The sequence below is a fragment of the Chiloscyllium punctatum genome, chromosome 3 (genome assembly GCF_047496795.1).
Source record: "Chiloscyllium punctatum isolate Juve2018m chromosome 3, sChiPun1.3, whole genome shotgun sequence".
Classification (NCBI taxonomy): Eukaryota; Metazoa; Chordata; class Chondrichthyes; order Orectolobiformes; family Hemiscylliidae; genus Chiloscyllium; species Chiloscyllium punctatum.
The window spans coordinates 77,373,835-77,397,546 of NC_092741.1; the positions used below are offsets into that span (position 1 = coordinate 77,373,835).

At 41.1% G+C, this 23,712-nt stretch overlaps 1 protein-coding gene across 1 annotated transcript; it reads left to right on the forward strand.

Annotated features, from left to right (window-relative positions):
• Window positions 1-413: 413 nt before the first annotated feature.
• On the forward strand, window positions 414-12,128 carry LOC140460908 (uncharacterized). The gene is made up of 3 exons (XM_072555617.1): window positions 414-482; window positions 617-706; window positions 10,148-12,128. The coding sequence occupies exons 2-3, from the start codon at window positions 634-636 to the stop codon at window positions 11,938-11,940; spliced, it is 1,866 nt and encodes a 621-aa protein (XP_072411718.1). The 5' UTR covers window positions 414-482; window positions 617-633; the 3' UTR covers window positions 11,941-12,128.
• Window positions 12,129-23,712: the final 11,584 nt, after the last annotated feature.

Sequence of the window (23,712 nt, forward strand, 5' to 3'; positions counted from 1 at the left end):
GAATAGAATTAAAGAGGAGATAGACAGAATTTTAATTCGGTATGGGTTGAAGGGCTATGAAGGGAAGACAGGAAAGCAGAGCTGATGCCAAAATGAGATCAGCCATGATCATATTAAACCATGGAGCAGACCTGAGGGCTAAAATGCCTACTGCTGCTCCTAGTTCTTGTGTTCTTGAGCAACACTTCAACATATGAGATTACCTGCAACAGGGTGCAACCAGACATGTTTGTAATGAAGACAGCTTCGAGAGTTTGCACAATGTGTACTCACTTGACCTGACTTGCCCATAAAAGCAGCACATTCAGCACATTCATAATTACATGGTGAAGATGCTTTGTGATTTACTTTGAAAATTACTTGCTGAATACACTGCACTTAAATACATTAACCTGCCACTCCAACAGCCACAATATTTCTGCTGCACGAGCAGTATCGTTCTCTGTCTGCAGTGCGACGTAGTTTGTTTCATTCTGACACAGGTATGGCTGTACCAAAGATCATTTTATATTCATACAACATTAACCTTCTGTAAAAATTGGAGTATTTGACCAGTTCTTATTTGTACTGAAAGTATTTTTAAGTGCATTGTGACCATGTCCATTGATTCTTTAAGGAGGTGATCTTGTAAACATGGCCCGAGGAGAAATCAGTCCCATTTTACTGCTGCTTTCTGTGAACATCATCTCTGGAACATATTATTGCGGTATGTTATAGTTTCAAATTAATATATTTTTACTTTTTAAAAAATATTTTTATTCAGTAGACTGGGAATAAAGATTGTAGACTGGAAACAAAGATTTTATGGTGAGACAGTTGATGAGCATTGGAGAACTTTCAATGCAATTTTTCAAAGTGTTCAGCAAAAGTATATTCCAGTGAAAAGGAAGGACTATAAGAAAAGGGGTAATGAGCCAAGGGTGTCTAACAAAATAAAGGAAGTTATCAAATTGATAGAGAAGGCATACTAAGTGGCCAAAAACAGCATGAAACTAGAAGATTGGGAAAACGTTAACGGTCAACAGAAAGTCATAAAAAGAGCTATAAAGAAAAGTAAGATAGAACATGAGAAAAAAAACTAGCATAGAATATAAAGACAGATATCAAAAGTATCCATAAATGTATAAAATGAAAAGGAGCGGCTAAAGTAAATGTTGGTCCTTTAGAGGATGAGAAGGGGCATTTAGTTATGGGATGTGATGAAATGGCTGAAGCATTGAACAGGTATTTTGTATCAGTCCTCACAGTGGAGGACACTAATAACATGCCAGTAATTCACAAGGAGACAAAGGTAAGTGAGGACCTGGAAACATTTATTATTACGGAAGAGCTACTGTTGGGCAAGCTAATGGAACTAAGGATAGCTAAGTCTCCTGGCGCTGGTGGAATGCATCCTAGTTACTAAAAAAGATGGCGGGAGAAATAGCAAGTGCACTTGTGCTAATTTTCAAAAATTCGCTGGACTCTTGGGCAGATTGGAAAACACAAATGTGACACTACTTTATAAAGGGAGGTAGACAAAAGGTGGGGAATTATAGACTGGTTAGCTTAACCTCTATAGTGGGGAAGATGCTTGGGTCTATTATCAAGGAAGAAATAACAGGGCATCTCAATAGAAATCATCCCGTTGGGCAGACACAGCATGGGTTCATGAAGGACATCTTTTGGAATTCTCTGAAGACATTACAACCAAGGTGGACAACGGGGACCCAGTGGGTGTTGTGTACCTAGATTTCCAAAAGGTCTTCCAACAGATGCCACACTAGAGGCTGCTGCATAAGATAAGAATGCATGGTGTTAGGGGTAGAGTATTAGCATGGATAGAGGATTGGTTGACGAACAGGAAGCAAAGAATGGGGGTAAATGAATGCTACTCAAGCTGGCAATCAGTTACTAGTCGTGTGCCTCAGGGATCGGAGTTGGGACCACAATTATTTACAATTTATATAGATGATTTGGAGTTGGGGACCACGTGTAGGGTGTCTAAGTTTGCAGATGACACTAAATGAGTGGCAGAGCAAAGTGTGCAGAGGACTGTGAAACTTTGCAGAGGAACATAGATATGTTGAGTGAGTGGTCAAAGGTCTGGCAGATGGAATACAATGTTAATAAATGTGAAGTCATCCATTTTGGGAGGAGTAACAGTAAAAAGGATTGTCATTTGAAGGGTAAAAAAAAGTTACAGCATGCTGCTATGTCGAGGGACCTGGGTGTCCCTTGTACATGAATCACAGAAAGTTGGTCTTGCAGGTACAACAAGTAATTAGGAAGGCAAATGGAATTTTGTCCTTCATTGCTAAAGGGATTGAGTTTAAAAGCAGGGAGGTTATGTTGCAGCTGGACAGGGTGTTGCTGAGGCCATACCTGGAGTACTGTGTGCAGTTTTGGTCTCCTTACTTGAGAAATGAGGTACTGGCACTGGAGGGCGTGCAGAGGAGGTTCACTAGATTGATTTTGGAGTTGAGGGGTTTGGCTTACGAGAAGAGACGGAGTAGATGGATTATATTCATTGGAATTCAGAAGAATGAGGGAAGATCTTATAGAAACATATAAAATTTAAAGGGAATAGACAAGATTGAAGTAGAGAGCATGTTTCCACGAGCAGGTGAAGCTAGGACAAGAGGGCATTGCCTCAAGAGGGAGCAGATTTAGGACTGAATTGAGAAGGAACTTCTTCACCCAGAGAGTTGTTAATCTATAGAATTCCTTGCCCAGTGAAGTAGTTGACACTTTTAAAGCTAAGGCAGATTTTTTTTAACAATAAAGGAATTAGGGGATACAGTGAAAGTGCGGGCAAGTGGATCTGAGTGCACGAAAAGATCCGCCATGATCTTATTGAATGGCAGAGCAGGCTCGAAAGGCCGGATGGCCTACTCCTGATCCAAGTTCTTACGTTCTATGTTCATGGTATGTGAGTGTCACTGGCAAGGACAGCACTTGTTACCTATTCATAATATCATACAACTGTATGTTCTTGATAACTTTCCAAATTGAAAGTACTGCCAATTATATATAAATAATGCTTAAAAAATCAAAGTAAAGATTATTTTTCTGATGTGTATTTATTCTGGGAACAAGTAATTTTCTTTGACAGAAATTGAACCCTTGAAAGTGAGAAGGTAAATTGAACAGCAGTGAGAATAAGTTATTGAAGGACAATTACTGTTAATTAAGTACAAACTGATAATCAAAAATAGCATTCTACAAGAGCACTCTCTATTTCTGCTACCTGTTTAGCGGAAGGAATATAGTTATTATGCATAGATGGGATTCCATGAATAATAGGCAACACTTGGCCTTGCAATAATAATCCAACTTTAAAGTTTATAATACGGGCACATTACAATTTCACAAGAGACTGAGACTGTAAATTTCTGACAAAGAAAGAGCAATATTTAGAGGTTAGAGGGTAAATGAGACAGTCTAAGATAAAATTCAGATCATAACAAACTCTGAAGGTGCTGAAAGGGAAGGTATAACAGGAAAGAAAATAAGGAACTTAAAGTACTTAAGAATTACATACCAGAAGTTAAAAAGATCATATCCCTCTAGAATATGCTTCACAAATCTTAAGGAAAATGTTCTGCACTCTGAGATATTTAAACAATTGCCTTTTAGGTATAATTGAAATTATCTTCAGTCAGTACAGACACTAGGGATTCCACTGGAGAGCTATCCTGTTAAAACATGTGCTTGAAATCCAACCTCCCCATGACCATCTCTGTTCTCTTCTCATCCTGCCGCTCACCATCACCAGTTTTCAAATATTTGTCACTCCTAGGTGGCTCAGAATTGCCTTGTGCTGCAGCGATATAGTGAAATGCCCCTTATTTCTATAAGCTGTCTATCAGCACTTTGCTTCCTTATGTTTTTATTTGTATCATGTTTGTCTTCTCCATCTATCTCAACCCTTGCTCTGGAGCCGAGATAAGAACATTTTGTTGGGGTTTATCTTTACATAATGCCACTTTGTCTCTCTATTCTATTCCATCTGCCTGCCAACTCTTCCCATGAAATAGGCATAAAGTCATACAGTCACAGAGTCATAGAGATGTACAGCATGGAAACAGACCCTTCACCCCAACCCGTCCATGCCGACCAGATATCCCAACCCAATCTAGTCCCACCTGCCAGCACCTTGCCCATATCCCTCCAAACCCTTCCTATTCATATACCCATCCAAATGCCTTTTAAATGTTGTAATTGCACCAGCCTCCACCACTTCCTCGCAGCTCATTCCGTACACATACCACCCTCTGCATGAAAAAGTTGCCCCTTAGGTCCCTTTTATATCTTTCCACTCTCACCCTAAACCTACGCCCTCTAGTTCTGAACTCCCTGACCCCAGGGAAAAGACTTTGTCTATTTATCCTATCCATGCCTTCATAATTTTGCAAACCTCTATAAGGTCGCCCCTCAGCCTCCGACACTCCAGGGAAACCAGCCCCAGCCTGTTCAACCTCTCCCTATAGCTCAAATCCACCAACCCTGGCAATATCCTTGTAAATGTTTTCTGAACCCTTTCAAGTTTTACAACATCTTTCTGATAGGAAGGACACCAGAATTTCACACAATATTCCAACAGTGGCCTAACCAATGTCCTGTACAGCTGCAACATGACCTCCCAACTCCTCTATTCAATACTCTGACCAATAAAAGAAAGCATACCAAATACCTTCTTCACTATCCTATCTACGTGCAGCTCCACTCTCAAGGAGCTATGAACCTGCACTCCAAGGTCTCTTTGTTCAGCAACACTCCCTAGGACCTTAGCATTAAGTGTATAAGTCCTGCTAAGATTTGCTTTCCCAAAATGCAGCACCTCACATTTATCTGAATTAAACTCCATTTGCCACTTCTCAGTCCATTGACCTATCTGGTCGAGATCCTGTTGTAATCTGAGGTTACCTTCTTCGCTGTCCACTGCACCTCCAATTTTGGTGTCATCTACAAACTTACTAACTGTATCTCTTATGCTCACATCTAAATCATTTATGTAAATGACAAAAAGTAGAGGACCCAGCACCAATCCTTGTGGCACTCCACTGGTCACAGGCCTCCAGTCTGAAAAACAACCCTCCACCACCACCCTCTGTCTTCTACCTTCGAGCCAGTTTTGTATTCAAATGGCTAGTTCTCCCTTTATTCCGTGAGATCTAACCTTGCTAACCAGTTTCCCATGGGGAACCTTGTCAAACGCCTTACTGAAGTCCATATAGGTCACATTCACCACTCTGCCCTCATCAATCCTCTTTGTTACTTCTTCAAAAAACTCAATCAAGTTTGTGAGACATGATTTCCCATGCACAAAGCCATGTTGACTATCCCTAATCAGTCCTTGCCTTTCCAAATACATGTACATCCTGTCCCTCAGGAATCCCTCCAATCACAAGAGAGAAGGCATACAAGCATCTTTTTCTGGTTGGTAAGATGTAACAACTGATGTGCTACAGGCATCAGTGCTGGGATCTCAGCATTTTACAATTTATGTATATATTATGAATGAAGGTATGGTTGCTAAATATGATGATCCACAAAGACAGGTAGAAAAGCAAGTTGTCAAAAGGACATTAAGTGGCTACAAAGGGGCATAGTTAGGTTAGATAAGTGGGAAAAACAAGGGAAATGCAGTATAATATAGGGAAATTATCCATTTTGGCAGGAAGCAATAACAATGAAGCATACTGTTTAAATTGTGAGAGATTAGATTCCCTACAGTACAGAAACAGGCTCTTTGGCTCAACAAGTCTACATTGACAGTCCACAGAGTAACCCACCCAGCCCCAGTTCCCTACAGTTATCCCTGACTAATGCACCAAACACTATGGGCAATTCACCTGACCTGCACACTTTTGGATTGTGAGAGAAAACCAGAGCAAACCCACGCAGACAAAGGGAGAATGTGCAAACTCCATACAGATAGTTGCCCAAGGTGGGAATTAAACCTCGGTCTCTGGTGCTGTGAGGCAACAGTGCTAATCACTGAGCCACCATGCTGCCCCAGAAATTGCAAAGCTCTGCGAGGCTGAAGAAACTGAATGTCCTACTGCATAAATCACAAAAGTGCATCACGAAAAAATCATGCAACTTCAGAAATTAATTATGAAAGCTCATGTAATGTTGACATTTATTGAAAGTAGAACTGAATACAAAAGTAATGAGGTAATATTTCAGTCATACAGGGCACTGTAGAGAACATAACTGGAGTACTGTGTCGGAAACGTATCTCCATATTTGTGGGAGGATATAAATGGACTTGAAACAGTTCAGAGTCGGGTTATTGACTAATATATGGAATGGGTGGGTTGTCTTATGAGAAAGGTTGAACAGGCTAGTCTTATATCTGCTGGAGTTTAGAATAGCAAGTGGTGACTTCATTGAAACAGATAAGATCCTGAGAAGTCTTGACAATGTGGATGAGGTGAAGATGTTTCCTGTTATGGGAGAACCTTGAACTCGGGACAACTGTTTAAAAATCACAGGTTGCCCATTTCGGAGTGAGTTGAATTGTCCTTTTCTTTTAAAAATGATAATGTTTTTGAAACTCTCTCAAAAGCAGTGGAATCCTAATATTTGAAGATTCTTAAGCAAAACTCAGTAGATTCTTGGAAAGAAAGGGGGCAAAAGGTTACAGGATTGGAGTGGGAACGTGAAGCTGAAGTTAGACCACGCTTGGAGAGTCAAATTGCCTACTCCCATTCCAATTTGTATGCTTCTGTCTTAAAACACAACAGCACCATCTGCTGGTACAAAGTTGATATTTCTTTTTGTTCTGATGTTCCCCTGTTTACTTGAACATCTTTCTATATTTTTCTAGTTTAGCCCTTTCTTTTGTTCTTTTATGGATCTAGTTATATTTTTATGTTCTTATTTTTTATTTGTAATGAATTACTGACACCTTACTTATTGGGTGTTTGATTTTAAAATGTCACCCTTGATCTTTTAGTTCCAAGTCATTTAAAAGCCCTGAAAGAACAAACAAAAACGATTAAGGAATCTTGTCTAGTATGACCATGGTCCCCAATGCCCCCTACCCCACATGTCCTGTTTTCCCAACCCCTATTAATTCTTTTCTAATGTATTTTGTCTTGCATTTATACATATGGAAGTAAAACTAAATATTCCAGGTTTGTGCAATTCAATCTATTCGTAATCTGGTTTCTACTTGCTGTGCTGTGGAGGAGAGAGTTCACATTATACATGAGAATCGTTTTCTACATTCACAAGGCAAATTGAAAAGTGGGCTATTTCTTAGATCAGCATCAAGTTCAACTGTTTCTTCAATAATTCCAGTTAATGCTCTAACTGTTACTTAGACAAATATTTGTAACATTCATTAATATTTGCTTCAAAAGGAAAAGTTTTACTATGTACCCTGTCAATGCCCTTTATAATTTTGTCTATCTTAATAAGTCCCTCTAAGCTTCTCTGCTCTAAGACAAATAACCCCAATCTATTTGGTCCCTCTCATAGCTGAAATGTGCCAGCACAGGCAATATCCTGGTGAATCTCTTCTGTACGTTCTCCAATGTATTTAAATCTCTCTTGTTACAGAGACCAGAACTGCACATATTACTCCAGTTGTGTCCAAATTAACATCTTCCACAGTTCCATTATAACTTCTTTGATCTTGTATTCAATATCTGAACTAACAAAGGAAAGTATCTTTTATGCCTTCTTAACCACCCTATCTATCTGTTCTGCTGCCTTTAAGGACTTTTGGACGTGTGCACAAAGGTTCCACCAATCTTTTGTAACTCCAAGGATCCTACCATTCATTGTACATTCCCTTGCCTTGCTGGCCCTCACAAAATGCATCTCCTCACACTTTTCAGGATTAAGTTCCAAAGTTCTGTCCACCTGACCAGTCTGTCTATGTCATCCTGTAGGTTATGGCTCATTATTTTATTTAGTGAGGAAATTTATTTGTCATCTAGGAATTTACTGATCAAACCTCCTACATTCATGTCTAAGTCATTAATGTTCACTACAAATAGTGAGGGATATAACATTTAACCAGTGATGAGTCATCGGACACAGGCTTAAATAATCTTTGAAAATCACCTTCTGCTTCCTGCCACCAAGCAGGTGGCAATTAGATCCAACTGGATCTAATTTGCCCAATTACCGTGGTTTCCATGGACTTTCACCTTCTTTATCAATCTCACTACGTGAGGCAATCAAAAGCCTAGAAATAGAATCTAGCAACGCTGAAGAAAAGGAAATATATTTCCAAGTCAAGATGGTGAGTAGCTTCAAGGGGAACTTTCATGTGATCGTGTCCTTATGCTGCTTGATAGTAATAGTCTTGGTGTCTACTCAGATTTGGTGTATTTCTGCAGTGCATCTCTTCCATGGTGCGTACTAGTGTGATTTTGCTCACCATAAAATTCTGATCCCTGTCTTATCAAATGTACCCTGTCAACTATCCAAAATGATGTCTCTTTCCCAAATCCATTTTGGATATTCATACCTCAAACATTAATAGGTTTTGGAGGTTGTCCAATAGGCCATTATATTGCCACATATTAACGGTATAAATGTAAAATGCTTGACTAGATGGCTAACATTGGAATGAAGTAAAGTTTATGGTACAGGATCAGGCAATTCAGACCAATTTCTTCATGTCAATTCTTTCTTCTTTACATAATCCTCCTCACTCTTCACTTCATCCATCAGCCCAGTCAGCATAACCTTCTATTTCTTTCTCTCTTAGATGTTTACCCAACCTTTTTTCACCTTATTCATTCATGGGTTGTGAGCACTGGAAATAGCCCTCAGTTTGCCCCCAGTGAAATACTTTTAAAGTCACCGTAGTCCTCAGTTTTGAAACAACTACAAATTATTAAAGTTCAACTGCATTGCTGAAGATTAGATTCACCTTTTGATCAGACCAGATAAGGAAGGCAGATTTCCTTTCAGATAGAAATCGAGTCATTGCCTAATTACCGTTTCCAAGCTAGTTCTTTCTATTAAAGTTATATAATTATCTTAAGTTCCCCAACTGACATGATGGGATTTGAAATGTGGAGTATTAGTAAGGACTTCCAAATTTTATTTGGAGACAATAAGGAATGCAGATGCTGGAAGAGTTAATACAGGGGAAGCTGAAAAAAACACAGCAGGTCAGACAGCATCCAAGGAGCAGGAAAGTCAACATTTTGGACCAAAGCCATTTGTCAGAACTGTGGAGGGAGGGGAGGGGAGGCCAGAATTAAATAGAGGAAAGAGGATGGAACTGGGGGGAGGATAGGAGGGATGGAGATAGGTGGAAGCAGGTAGGGGGTTATTGTGATCAGTCAGTGCAAAGGGTGGAGCAGATAGGTAAGTGGGAAGATGGACAGGTTCGGACAGGTCAGGGAAGTAAGGAGGGGCTGGGAGGGGCTGGGCATGGCATAAGGCTAAGAGTGGAGGGATTTTGAAGCTGCTTAAGTCAATATTGAGGCCATTGGGTTGCAAGCTCCCCAAGTGAAACGTCAGGTGTTGCTTCATCAGTTTCCTTTTGGCCTCACTTTGACAGTGGAGGAGACCAAGGATGGACATGTTGCCAGGGGAGTGGGAGGGGTAATTAAAATGGATGACAACTGGAAGGTCAGGTTGATTTGTGCTGCAGAACACAGATGCTCCATGAAGCGTTCCCTGAGTCAGCATTTTGTCTCTCCTATGTAGAGGAGATCCTTGGGTGCTGTCTGACCTCCAAATTAGGAGAAAGGGAGGACTGCAGATGCTGGAGATCAGAGTCAAGAGTGTGGTTTCTGGAAAAGCACAGCTGGTCAGGCAGCATCCGAGGAGCAGGAGAATCGACCTTTAAGGCAAGAGCCCTTCATCAGGATGCTGCCTGATCTGCTGTGCTTTTCTAGCACCACACCCTCAACTCTGACCTTCAAATTATGTTGGTTAACCACTATGTTACCATAGACCTGAAAAGTACCGTGCTAGTGATGCCCATGTTTTATGAAAGAATGTAAATATCCTCAAAGTCTCCCCAAAGGAGCAAGTTCCACATTCTAACCATTCGTCTTGAATTCCCAATGTATTTACCACTGTGAAAGATTAATTAAGAAGCTTCAAGAAAATAAAGTGACAAATCATGGAACACTTTTTTTATGGTGCTAAACTGTAATTGATGCCTATTTCTTTTTTACAGGTATCAGAGGTCCACCAGGTTTACCAGGACCAAGAGGTCCACCTGGTGCAAAAGGTGCTACAACAACAGGCCCTCCGGGCATGTGTGGACCACCTGGACAACCAGGAATAGCAGGACTATCTTGTGCAGGACAGCCAGGAATACCTGGAACACCAGGAAGAACAGGTGAAATAGGAATTTGCGGGTCAACTGGTGATATAGGACCTCAAGGAGAAGCAGGACCCCATGGATCCCCCGGACCTATTGGTCCTCCTGGAAGTAGAACAAAAGCCATGGATGGTGAGGCAGGTCCACAGGGCCTTCCAGGATCTCCAGGACCACACGGTGAACGGGGAATCATTGGAGAACCAGGATATCCAGGTCAGTGTGGAGAAAAAGGTGACGTTGAATTTGGCCCTCCTGGTCTTACAGGTCCAAAAGGTTATCCAGGGCCACAAGGTGAACCAGGAACCCTTGGAGAAGTAATTGCAGGACTACCAGGAATTCCCGGTATTCATGGTATTTCAGGAGAGAAAGGTGAAAGTGGAGAACATGGTAGACCTGGAGCTGCTGGTCTATCTGGTGAAAGAGGTGCAGAAGGGCCACCTGGTATATCAATTGCAATGCCAGGAGCAGATGGAAAACCAGGTCTTGTGGGGCTTCCTGGGAGCATTGGGTCTCCAGGTCCAGAAGGTGTGCCAGGTATTCCTGGACAACCAGCTATTGGAAAACCAGGTTTGCCAGGCCTTAAAGGTGAACCTGGTCCCAGAGGTATGGATGGCATTGCTGGTGAGAAGGGAGTTCGAGGAATAGATGGAGAAACTGGTATTGCAGGATCCACAGGGTTATCAGGGTCAATTGGACCAGCAGGTCTGCCTGGTCCTCCAGGTGAAAACGGTAATCCAGGACCACCAGGCGAACCCGGCCACATAGGCCTGCCAGGAATTCCTGGATTACAAGGTGATGAAGGACCAACAGGTGCTCCAGGAAAATCAGGAATTCTAGGAGAAGAAGGTATCCCAGGATTACAAGGAAACGAAGGGCCACCTGGCCCACAAGGAGATAAAGGACCCACAGGTAGAACCGGTGAAATGGGAATACAAGGCACTCCTGGTTTTCAAGGGCCACTGGGGATTCAAGGTAATTATGGAGAAAGGGGACCTGCTGGCAATATAGGTGAACAAGGTCCAAATGGGACTCAAGGTCCTCCAGGACAGAAAGGCATGAGAGGAGATCCAGGAAGACGAGGTCCACCAGGCCGTTCCCGCCCTTTCACCTCTGGAACCCTTTTGAGAGAAGATATGGAGCTGCGGGGACCTCCAGGCATCCCTGGTCCACCAGGCCCACCAGGTTCACTTGGACCCCCAGGCCCAGCAGGAGAAACTGTAATCCAATCAATGCCAAATCCTGATCAAGGTTTTAAAGCCATTCTCTCTACACCATATCCTACAACAGGAATGCCAATAGTTTTTGACCAAGTACTGTACAATCAAGCCAATGTCTATGATCCAAAAACAGGAGTTTTTACATGTCAGGTACCAGGCATCTACTATTTCTCCTATAACCTCCATGTCAAAGGCAAAAGTGTTCAGGTTGCACTGTATAAAAACAGTGAACCGATTCTATACACATTTGATGACTACAATGAAAAGAAGATTGATCAAGCCTCAGGCAGTGCTGTGTTACAGCTACAGGAAATAGATAAAATATATTTACAGTTGCCCTTCGAACAGTTTAATGGATTATATTCCTCTGATAAAATGCAATCATCCTTCTCAGGATTTCTGGTTCACCAAACAAATTCATTGTCATAGGAAGAATATCAGCTGATGATAAAAGATATTTCACTGTAAATCATTTTGAAAAATAACAACAGATTTTTGATCATGGAATAAAATTTACTTTAAAAGTAAGCAGAAATAGACATTATCAATAAATCATTAAAGTGCCATTTAACAAGCAGCTTGAATATCTAATCATCTTATGCCTTCTCACTGGAGCTAACTAGTAAATGCATTGGTTTTGAACAAATGTCTGTCTGCAGTCTGGACTCATTTGCATGCTATCTTATGTATTAAGATACTCATCAGAAAGCTGTCAAAAGCAAAACCACTGTCAACTCTGAGAGGATGTCGTAGGGTTCCTGTGAAAGCTAAATTCCATACCAGAACTCCTACTAATGCAAGGGAATATATTTGCATTTTATTGCATTCATAACATGTGAATATTGTTCTCTGTTATTTCAAATTTTGAACAGATTTTTAATGTCTACAGCTCCATTATGGGAGGTTTCTTTTTTTCCCCACAAATTCCACCGAGTGTCTCAATAACATTACATTCAAAGCAAAATCTGAAGATTTTCTTTCAACTTCCCTTCTCTTTTGAAAATTAACATTACAACACAAATATCATTTAATAGTTCCCAAAGTCAGATTTGCTGCGAACCTCAAGCTATATCAATTCAATTCTACCTTGTCATTTTTTACATCAAAATGGGAGTTTCCAGTAGTCTTCTGGACCCCACTCAAATGGGGGTCAGAAACTTATACAGCGTGGGAAACAATCAATCATCTTGAATTTTCTAGAATTGGCAAATTGGAGGGCAAGAACAAAATAGTGATTGGGATCACAAAGCCCTTCTGTTTGAATATAGCAGCAAAGTGTCATGGCAGGTGTATGAGGGAGAAGGAACACCAAAACATCTCTTTCAACTTTTCAAATGTCAAATCAAAAATGGATTTCACAGCCAGGCTCTGATTATTGGCAGAGAGCCCCTCTCTTCAGGCTGTGCTGAACAATGTCCTAGTTCCAATAACAGCAATTAGATGAGCTCTCATTCTACATAGGAAACACTCAAAATATTCAGTTCTAAAGGGTTCACAATTTCTAGCTGTACCCAGTTTGAGAAGGAAATATCCTTTTTGACTTTGCACAACTAATTTTTAAATTAATCTATTTATTTCTAAACTTTGGTTCCCTACTTTCTTGACTGCATATCACAGATAACACATTTAAACTATTGGAACTATTATTATCAAACTTTGGGGTCTTATGTGTGGATACAGAGATCAAGAAGTGCCCTCATATTATTGATGTCTTTGGTTTGGAAACAGAAGGTAGGTGACCAAACAGGCAAACATCAGATGCCAGGATTCATTGCCCTATCACTAGTTGTGATGATTCCCCCATCTCGAATGGTGGGTGTCTCTTTGCTCTGGCTTATTCCTTCCTTGATATCTTCTACTTTTTTTGCTTTCTCTTTCCTTTACATCCTTCCCTTTTGGTTCTGCAATGCAATTTTCCTATCATCCTTTGGTGAGTTATACTCTACCTTGGTGCTTATGACACTTAGAATTACAGCAACAGATTAATTTTTTTTTCAAAGAATCCCCAGTTCTCCTTTCACCTTGTGGCCACCTTGTGGTTACATCTTATTAAGTAGCTCCCCCTTCTCCCACCATTGCCTTTAGTTGTCCCAAATAAAAATTCTTTGAACTTTAAGTTTTACCCCCACATCAGAACCACTTTGATTGTTTTAAAACCAGCTTTTCTCTGAATTATGTGTCACTGTCATGATAAATATTTTCTTACTCTTCAGGCCATATTAATCATTTCGGTAAGTTGGTGGAATGGGTCCATTCTTCGTGCATTTTGCACCATGCATCAACTCATGGTACTTTCTCCAGATGTAACAAGATCAATTCTGCGTGCTTCTACTGGCCACACATTCCTGACTTACAGCTGATCTTATTTAAAGTGGAGGGGTGAGAGGGTACGTATCCTTCCCCTTTCGGCCCCGTTATTTTGGATGATATAAATTGTCCAACTTTATTTTGTTCATTCTCTGAAAGCAACAGTCTTGAGCTAACTCTATACACTGCAGACTTTACAAAACACTTAGCAATACCTGCCCTGGATTACAGGATGCATCTTAGCAAGACCAGGTAGGTAATATCATGCCTCCGGATCCTGGAAGTTACTGAGGATCAGAGGGGCCTTGGTGTTCACATAAACACATATGGGACAGAAAGTAGTGGGGCAGGTAGATAGGGTGGATAAGAAAGTATGTGAGATACATATTTTTATTAGCCAAGACATAAAATACAGGGGCAAGGAAGGTATGCTGGAACTGGAAAAGAAAATGTTTAGGCCACAATTGGAGTATTGAAGGCAGTTCACTTATTTTGTTCACTACATTATGGGAAAGATATGATGACACAAGGGAGGGTGCAGCAGAGATTTACCAGGATGTGAACTAGGCTGGAGGGTCTGAGCTATGAGGAAAACCTAGAGAGGCTGGAGTTGTTTTCTTTGGAGCAGTGAAGATTGAGGTGAGATCTGAAAGACGTGTATAAGATTGTAAGAGGCATAAATAGCTGGATAGAACAGCACTTTTTCTATTAATAGAAGGGTCAATAGTCACTGAACTTCGTTTTAAGGTAAGAAATAGAGGGCTAATGTGAGAGTCGAGGTGAATTGTTTTTCACCAGAGGGCAGAGGGAACATGGAACTCACAATTGAAAGGTTGGTTTTTAAATTCACTCATGAATGTGGGAGATGCTGCTCAGGAAGCGTTTATTAACCATCTGTAGTTGTCCTTGAGAAGGTCGCTGTGAACTGCTTTCTTGAACCACTGCAGTTTGTGTGCTGTTGACGTTTCCATATGCTGTTAGGGAGGGAATTCCAGGAATTTGATCCTGAGACACTGAAAAAGTGGTGACATATTTCCAAGTCAAGATGGTGAGTGGTTTGGAAGGAAACTTACTCATGATGGCGTCTCTATGTATCTGCCCCCCTAGTTGTTCTAGATTGGGATGGCACGGTGGCTCAGTGGCTAGCCCTACCGCCTCATAGCACCAGGGACTTCAGGCTCGATTCCAGCCATGGGTAACTGTCTGCATGGAGTTTGCATATTCAATTGGGTCTGTGTGGGTTTCCTCCAAGTCCTCAGGTTTCCTCTCACAATCCAAAGATGTGCAGTTTAGGTGGATTGGCCATGCTACGTTGTCCTGCAATATTCAAACATGTGCAGACTGAGTGGATTAGCCATGGTAAATGTGAGGTTATGGGGATATGGTAGGGGTCTGAGTCTGGGTGTGATGTTGATTGGAGGGGCAGTGTAGAGTCAATGGGCCAAATGGCCCCCTTCTGCACTGTAGGGATTCTATCCTATGAGTCTATGAAATAATAGTGGGTTTGGAAGGTATTGTTCCATGATATTTGGTGAATTTCTGCAGTGCATCTTGTGGATAGTACACATTGCTGCTACTGAGCATTGGTTATAGAGGGAGTGGGTGTTTGTGGATGTGGTGCCAATCCAGTGGGCTGCTTTTTGCTGAATGGTGTCAAACTACTTGTCTGGTGCTATAGTTACACTCATCAGACAAGTGGGGAGCATTCCATCACACTCCTGACTTGTGCCTTGCAGATTGCAGACACGAGGTGAGTTACTAACTGAAGGATCCCCAGCCTCTGACTTGCTCTGTTAGCCACAATATGTATATGGTGAGTCCCCAAGACTCACCAACCTATCTCCAGGATGTTGATAGTTGGGGATTCAGTGATGGTAATCATAGAGTCATAGAGGTGTACAGAACAGAAACAGATCCTTCGGTCCAACTCATACATGCCGACCAGGTATCCTAACCTAACCTAGTCCCATTCACCAATACTTGGGCCATTTTCCTCTAAACCCTTCCTATTCATATACCCATCCAGATGCCTCTTAAATGTTGTAATTGTACCAGTCTTCACCACTTCCATTGAATGTAAAGGTGCATTTGTTAGGTTGTCACTTATTGGAGATGGTCATTGTCTGGCATATGTATGTCACAAACGTTACTTAATTCAGCAAGCCATGGGCTGAGGAGGTTCACAGTTAAGTCAGAAACTCTCATAACATTGGGGCAGTATTTAGATATTCACTCGTCTTGCTATAATCTCCTGGGTTACATGCCAAAAAATTGGGAAATGGGACTTCTGTGATCAGATCTTCATTGATGGGTATAAGTACAATGGACCGAATGGTCTTTGTCTGTGATAAAAAAGGTTGTATGGCTATGAGTTAATAAAAGATAGAAAAGTGAGATCTCATATCCTATGGGAAGGATGTGGATTTGTGGGCCAGGGTGGTGGTTTGCAAATGGCAATCATTCTGATCTCAACATGGGGAGACAGTTTGACAATTAAAGGCCTGGTAATTCACAAAGCCATGGACCCAGGAGGTAAATGGAAAACATTACCAGTTATGCAAAGGGAATGAATAGTAATAGGAGAGGCTGAAAGGTCATTGAGGACACAGAGACAGCAGACAAACATGAAGGATGGGGGTGGTGAGGGTGTCCATTCTACATTTCAGTCACAGCCTGCAAGTCACTTCCAAGAATACAAAGTTGATATCTTACCATCTTCTATCCAAACACAACTGAGTAAGAATGAGAAAAATTGATTTTATTTTTTGCTTGGGGAAATCCAGACAGCTTGGAAAAATGCTTATTTTTCTCATTTCACAGAAGTTCTTCTTGAAATAGATGTGTGAAAACATTTCTCCTGGAGAAAGGATTTCATTCTGAAATGATTAAGAAATAGATTATTTCAATGTAAAGGTTTTGGTTGAAAATTTCAGATCAGATTGTTTGGGTAGACATCAATAGGGATTTTTCAAAGTTGAGAAAATGCAAGTAAATACTTTGCGAAATAGTTTGAAATAGTCAAACTCTCAAGACCAGGCATGAAAAGAAATAGTGAAGCCAAATCCAGAGATGTGACAGAAGATGGAATTCTCTCTTTTGAGATGGATGGGATATTATATGTTGTACTGTGCATTGCAATCTTTCACATTTTGTTAAATAGCTTGGTTCATTCTATTTTATCTCAGTCCAAACCTACCTTAAACAAAAGCACAACACTACGGATGCTGGAAAAGTGTAATGTAAACAAGTGCATAAAGACTCAGCAGCTCTGGATGTGGAGGAAGAAACAAAGTTAAATTTTCAAGTCCAATATAACTCTTCCTAGGAACTGAAGAAAGGTAGAAATGTTCGGGGTTTTATACTGTCAAAAATGTTGGGGAGAAGCAAGTCAAACAGAAGAGAAGATCAGTGGAAGGTTAAGAGGGTGAGCAAGGTTAGAGATCACAGGTGTCGCAGAAAACAGGCTGTAGAGATGGGAGATAGATCCAGAGTATGTGTTCTCACTAAGTGTTAGTAGCAGAAATTAGTAACTTCTGCTTTTTATAATGAGGCATACAAATTTGAAATGAAGGAGCTTCCCTGTGCATTCCACCAGATGGGGCTGTAACCCAATCATGCATTTAGGTTGAATTGTTGAGAGAAAATAAAATGGAGACTATAATGCCAACTGTATTAATTTTATAGGTAAATTCTAACACTACCTCCATATGAGCAATTCCGCATCTGAATGTTATTGAGACAAGCAAAAACACAAATAGCTAGAGAAATTCTGTATCTGTGCAGAGGAAACAGAGTTAATGTTTTGACTCCCATGACTCTGATATCCAACATCCCCAATTTTTTTTCTTCGATCCAAATGCTATTTCTCAGTCCAAACATTTATATCTTGTTGCAGTTAATGCCTCATCTTAGGAAAGCATTACAAATTAAATTAAATCCGTGTGGATCTCAAGCTAATGAAGCCAGGCAGAAATAACATTATGAAAATGGTGGAGAAACTCAACAGATTCTGACAGCATCTGTGTAGAGAGAGAAAAACAGAATTAAAATTTCAGATGTGGACTTTCAACAAATTGGAGATATTCGAAATGTAATGGGTTGGGTCGGGAACGGGGTAATCTCAAACAGATGGCCTGTGATAGGGTGGAAAATGGGAGAAACTGAATGGTTAGTCCTTCAGGAATAAGGGAAATGAAGATGAAGCAACAACAAACAAGAAAACAAAACAACAGCAGCTATATAGTTGGCTGAAAATGAAAGGAAACTGAAACTAGTGAGAAAAAGGAAACAAAATATGTGACAGAATTTCTGAAATTATTGAAACTCAGTGGAAGAGTACAATAGGGCTATAGATAGAAATGTCAGCATGACAGCAAGATGGAGAGTTAAATACAGGCCACTGGTGTTGAGTAGAGTGGTCAATCAATCAGTGTTTGGTCTCCCAATGTAGAGGAAACCATATTATGAACAACAAAATCAATAAACTAGTTTGGAAAAAGTGCATGTAAATTGCCATGGGTCTGGAAGAGTGTTTCAGGCTTTGGATAATGAGGAGAGAAGAGTAAAGGGACAGGTGTCCTGTATTTTACATGGGAAAAGAATAGGGTGTTAACACTGACTCAGAAATGGACAAGGATATTACTGCGCGAATGGCCTATTCGGAATACTGAAAGGGGAGGGGAAAATGTGTTGGTGTGGCATCATATTCAACTTAATGGAAAATGATTTGTTGAACACAGAGATGGTGTGATGATGGAGGAACTATCTCATGGTGCTTGGGGGGGGAGGCGAGAGTGTGAAAGCAAAAATATAGCAGACATAGTTTAGGTCCGTGTCAACCACAATGGGGAGTAAAATCCTTAGTTAAGGATAAAAAGGATATATCTGAGAAGCAATGCAGTGAAAGTTAATGTCATCAGAATAGAAATGACCGAGATATAGGAACTGGGGAGATGGGAGGGATGGGAGGATGTTTCGATGTGATAGTTGTAGGAGTCAGTGCACTTACAATAAGTATTAGTTGATAGCTGATTTGTCAGAAATGGAGGATAGGATTTTCTCAGGAGTAGCAATCTCAAAAAAAGGAAGGGAGCTCCAAGTTTCTGAGAGAATATTCTATCAGGGCTCTTTGAGAATTGTAGAGTTGCACTTTCATTTGGACAGTGTTTTTGTCATGCAGACTCTTGGGAGATGGCAGACCACCCTCCTGTTTTCGCAGCAGTCAGCTGCCATCTTCTGAAATGGAAAAGTCCAGAACCACAGGCAACCACATTGTCAGTTGTTGGCACAAAGTAAGTACATAAGGTAGGTGTAAGGTGAGGGAGTTGTGAGGGTCGGGAGCCAGGTGGGTCGGGGATGTTGGGTACTTGGTAAGTAGATTGTCAGATGGGGTGGGGGTAGAGTGACAACAATTACGTTAAGGTGGATAGGATGGCAAGTGGATAGGGATAGGATGCCAGGTGAAAAAGAGTGCCAAGTGTATGCCAAATACATAGAAGGTGAAATGGGTAAGGAGGTGAGGATGTGAGGGATGCATACCAGATGGGTGGATGCCAAGTTGGGAGGCATTGCGAATCAGGTGGGTAGGATGCCAGGAGTAAAGCAGCAAGGGGGCCAGGTAAACGATACTGCATTTGGATGGGTGGAGCTATGGGTCTGATAAGATTGGAGTAGGGTGGGTATTGGGCCCTGGGGTAGAATGTGGTAGTGGGAATAGAGGGATAGTGGGATCAGTTAGGCTCCAGGAGTGCCAGATCTGGTGACAGTGATACTGTAGCACTGGGTCCCAAGAGATGGTAGGGCGATGGATAGGGTCTTTGTCTGTGTGTGTGTTTAGATGCAGGAAAATCTGAAGCAGGGAAAGGGGGACCTATCAAAGGTAGATTGTGTCTGAAGCATGGGGTGGGGTGGTGGTGAAGAACCAGAAGTGGGTCCAATGCAGGAAAAGGGGTTTGTCAAGTCTAGAGCAGGGGAATGTGAAGGGGGGGATTCTGGTCCGGAGCAAGTGAAGAGGGTTTCACATATTGGGGAGTGGGGGTTGGGGGGAAAGTGGTGTGGGGTTCAGGTCTTGAGCATTGGATCAGGAGATCATGAGTGATGGTGCAGAAAGATGGGTGTTGGACAAGGTCTTGGGGTTCTGGGGTTGAAGTAGTTGGGAGTGCTTAAGATAAGTATGGAGTCCATTGAATAGTTTTTTCAGGATTTCGATAATGTCTTTAATATCCTAAACAATATTGAGTAACTCTTTACTTAATTTAATTTAATCATTCCTCAACTGTTTTCTCAGGACACGCTAACTGCATTTGCACCATATCCTGTTAAAACTTTCTAGTTTTCCCATTTCAAATGCAAAATATTTCTTTGTTTTTGGTGTTTGAAAAGCGAAAAGATGTCAAATTTTGTCGATCACTTTTCCCCCACACCACATGTAGAACTGAAGTGATGGGCACTTAAATAGTATTTGTTTCTCTACAGTGAAAAGTGAAACAAAACAGGGAAACATTGTCATGAGATATTTTTGTGGTTGCAGACTCTGGCCTCTAAAACAACCTTTATTCCCTACTTCAGTGAACTTTTTCATCTTTCAGTACCTGACAACCACTGCCTCTGCACTTACCTTACAAACCAGAATCCTCACTTAACAATCAATGGTTACCATAAAATGATTCCAATTAGTTTAAGTGAATTACTCATTATTTTCATAGGACCAGAGTCCACATGTTTGTCAATGATAGTCAGCTTTGCCTGTCTCTACCCAACCATTGCCTCGGCTTTTGTGCAATATTTAGTTCTGGATAAGCCATGAAATCCCCCTCCTGGTAAATCAATGTACTCATTTCCTGCCAAACCATCTGTACCTTTGGTACCCATTTAATCCCCAAACCAATTGTTTGCAGCACTAGCATCCAATATGACCCCTGCTCTGAGCTTCCAACTCCATGTATTTGCCATCACAATTCCATCTTGCAACATGTGTTGCCCCTGCCATTTTACTCACTTGCTGAAGAATCCCTCATTGCTTGCCTTTGTGGTTCCAGTATTCTCTTAAAAGTGTTTCTATAAACTTTAGCTCATCCAAATGACTACTACCAGTATCCAGGCCCTGTATCCAGTCCCACTTAGCAATCATCCCTGCAATCACTGATTTAGGAGACCCACATGCTTCAAGTTTAACGTTTTTATCCTCATGTTCATTCCAAAGATGTACAAGTCAGATTAATTGTCCAGCTAAATTGTCCACAGTGTTAGGTGCATTAGTCAGAGAGAGGGGGGGTTACTCTTCACAGAGTCGGTGTGGACTTGTTGGGCTGAAGGGAGTGTTTCCACACTGTAGGGAATCTAATCTAATCTAATCTAATCTAATGTAATTCATTCATAGCCTTGCTATTCACTATCTCTGTGAATTTTGCCAACTTATCTCCAAGAACTCTGTAATATTCTCACTTTGCCCTTAGCAGTACAGCATTTCATCCACAACAGGAAAGATAAATACAAACTCAAAACATAAATAATTTATACCCTATTCCCTTGGCCTCAACAATGGTAACTGTGCCTTCAGCCACCCAGGCTTTAATCTCTGAAATTCTCTCTCTGACACTTTATAAACTTTTTTTTGTCTGGACCCTGATAAGTTTTTTTTCCCTGAATTAAAGGAACAGGATAAATGCAAGCTGTTGCTGCTGACTCCCTCACACTCTGTCAACTGCAAATGTCTAACATGCGAATGTGATTGCTTCACCCACTGGAATACACAGCTACCCAAAATAGGAAATTTTCTGCCGTGGAAAATATTTCACATCTCAAATGCTAAAGATTTGCTGCACTAGAGTGTGGAAGAGCTAAATATGGTGCTTTATCTTGAGAAAATGCTATTTTGACAATTTGATTTCTCTCCCATCCTGTCAACAGAGCTCAGCCTCTTGGTGAAGTAGACCTTTATGATAACATAGAGGGAAGCTGACATCGTCAACTCTTTTACCTGGACAAATATTGGGTTTTGATAGTGTTAACAATGTGCATCAACTTCTAATTCCTACAAAGCAGAATGCACAGTTGCTGGTGATGGTGGTGATAGGAAGGGGGATTGAGAGAATAGTTGCATTTCCAGGGACATAAGACCCCATCACCACTCACCAAGGTGAATGTACTTTCCACCAAAATATGTTTTGAGACTGTTGGTGAACAGTGTTGAATTTAACCACTTCTATATAAGTCAGCTAACCCAGCCACTTGAGCCTGTTCCATTATTTGAACAGAACATGACCTCTAGCATAAAATACATTATAATGTTTGGAAAGGTTTATTTAAATCCTCTGCCATCTTCTACTCCCAACCCACTATTGCACTGCTCAGTTCTGTTCATATGAAAATTTTCATATCTCATCCAATGAAGGAAAGCATGCCATATGCCTTCTTGACCACTTTACTGACCTGTGTTGCCACCTTCAGGGAACAATGGCCCTGAACACCCATATCTCTCTGTATGTCAATTATCTCTAGGACTTTTCCATTTACTGTATAGTTCGCTCTTAAATCGGATCTTCCAAAATGCATCACCTCATATTTCCTGGATTGAACTCCATCTGCCACTTCCCTGCCCATATCTCCAATTTATCAATATTCTGCTGTATTCTCTAACAGTACCCTTCACCATCTGCTACTCCACCAATCTTGGTGTCATCTGCAAACTTGCTAATCAGGCAACTGATACCTTCCTCCAAATCATTTACATAGATCACAAACAACAGTGGTCCCAGCATTGATCCTTGTGGAACATCACTAGCCACAGGTCTCCATTTTGAGAAACTCCCTTCTACCACTATTGCCAGTTCTCTATCCATTTAGCTAGAACACCCTGGACCCTGTGTGACTTCACCTTCTCCATCAGCCCATCATGGGAAATCTTACCAACTGCCTTACTAAAATCCATGAATGTGACATCTACAGGCCTTCCCCCATCAATCTACATTTGTCAGCTCCTCAAAGAAGGCATCACCTTCCCCACACGAAACAACACTGCCCGTTACTGATCAGCCCATCTTCTTCCAAATGGGAATAGATCCTATCTCTCAGTATTTTCTCCAGCAGCTTATCTACCACTGACGTCAGGCTCACAGGTCTATAATTACCTGGAGTATCCCTGCTACCCTTCTTAAAGAAGGGGACAACATTAGTAATTCCCCAGTCCTCCGGGACATCACCCATGTTCAAGGATGCTGCAAAGATATCTATTAAAGGCCAAACTATTTCCTCTCTCACTTCCCCCAGTAAACTGGGATAGATCCCATCCGGACCTGGGGACTTGTCTACCTTAATGCCTTTTAGAATACCCAAGACTTCCTCCCTCCTTATGCCAATTTGACCCAGAGTGCTCAAAGATCTATCCTTAACCTCAACATCCATCATGTCCTTCTCCTTAGTGAATAACGATGAAAACTACTCATTAAAAATCTCACCCATTTTTTCTGACTCCAAGCATAATTTTCCTCCTTTTTCCTTAAGTGGGCCAACCCTTTCTCTAATTAACCTCTTGCTCCTTATATGTGAAAAAAAGACTTAGGGATTTTCCTTAATCCTGTTTGCTAAAGATATTTCATGACCCCTTTTAACCCTCTTAATTCCGTTTTCCTGATATTCTTCCAAAGCTTTGTCTGTCTTCAGTCACCTAGATCTTATGTATGTATCCTTTTTCCTCTTAGCTGGTCTCACAATTTCACCTGCCATCCATGGTTCCCTAACTTTGCCATTTTGATCCCTTATTTTCATAGGAACATACCACTCCTAAATTCTAATCAACCTCTCTTTAAAAGCCTCCCACATATTGAATGTGGATTTACCTTCAAACAGCTGTTCCCAATCTAAATTCCCCAGCTCCTGCTGAATTTTGGTATAGTT

Excerpts from the sequence above, each read along its gene's own strand:
- LOC140460908 (XM_072555617.1), top strand. The coding sequence starts at position 634 with ATGGCCCGAGGAGAAATCAGTCCCATTTTACTGCTGCTTTCTGTGAAC. Across the intron at positions 707-10,147 it reads CTCTGGAACATATTATTGCG|GTATCAGAGGTCCACCAGGT; the intron begins GTATGTTATAGT and ends TCTTTTTTACAG.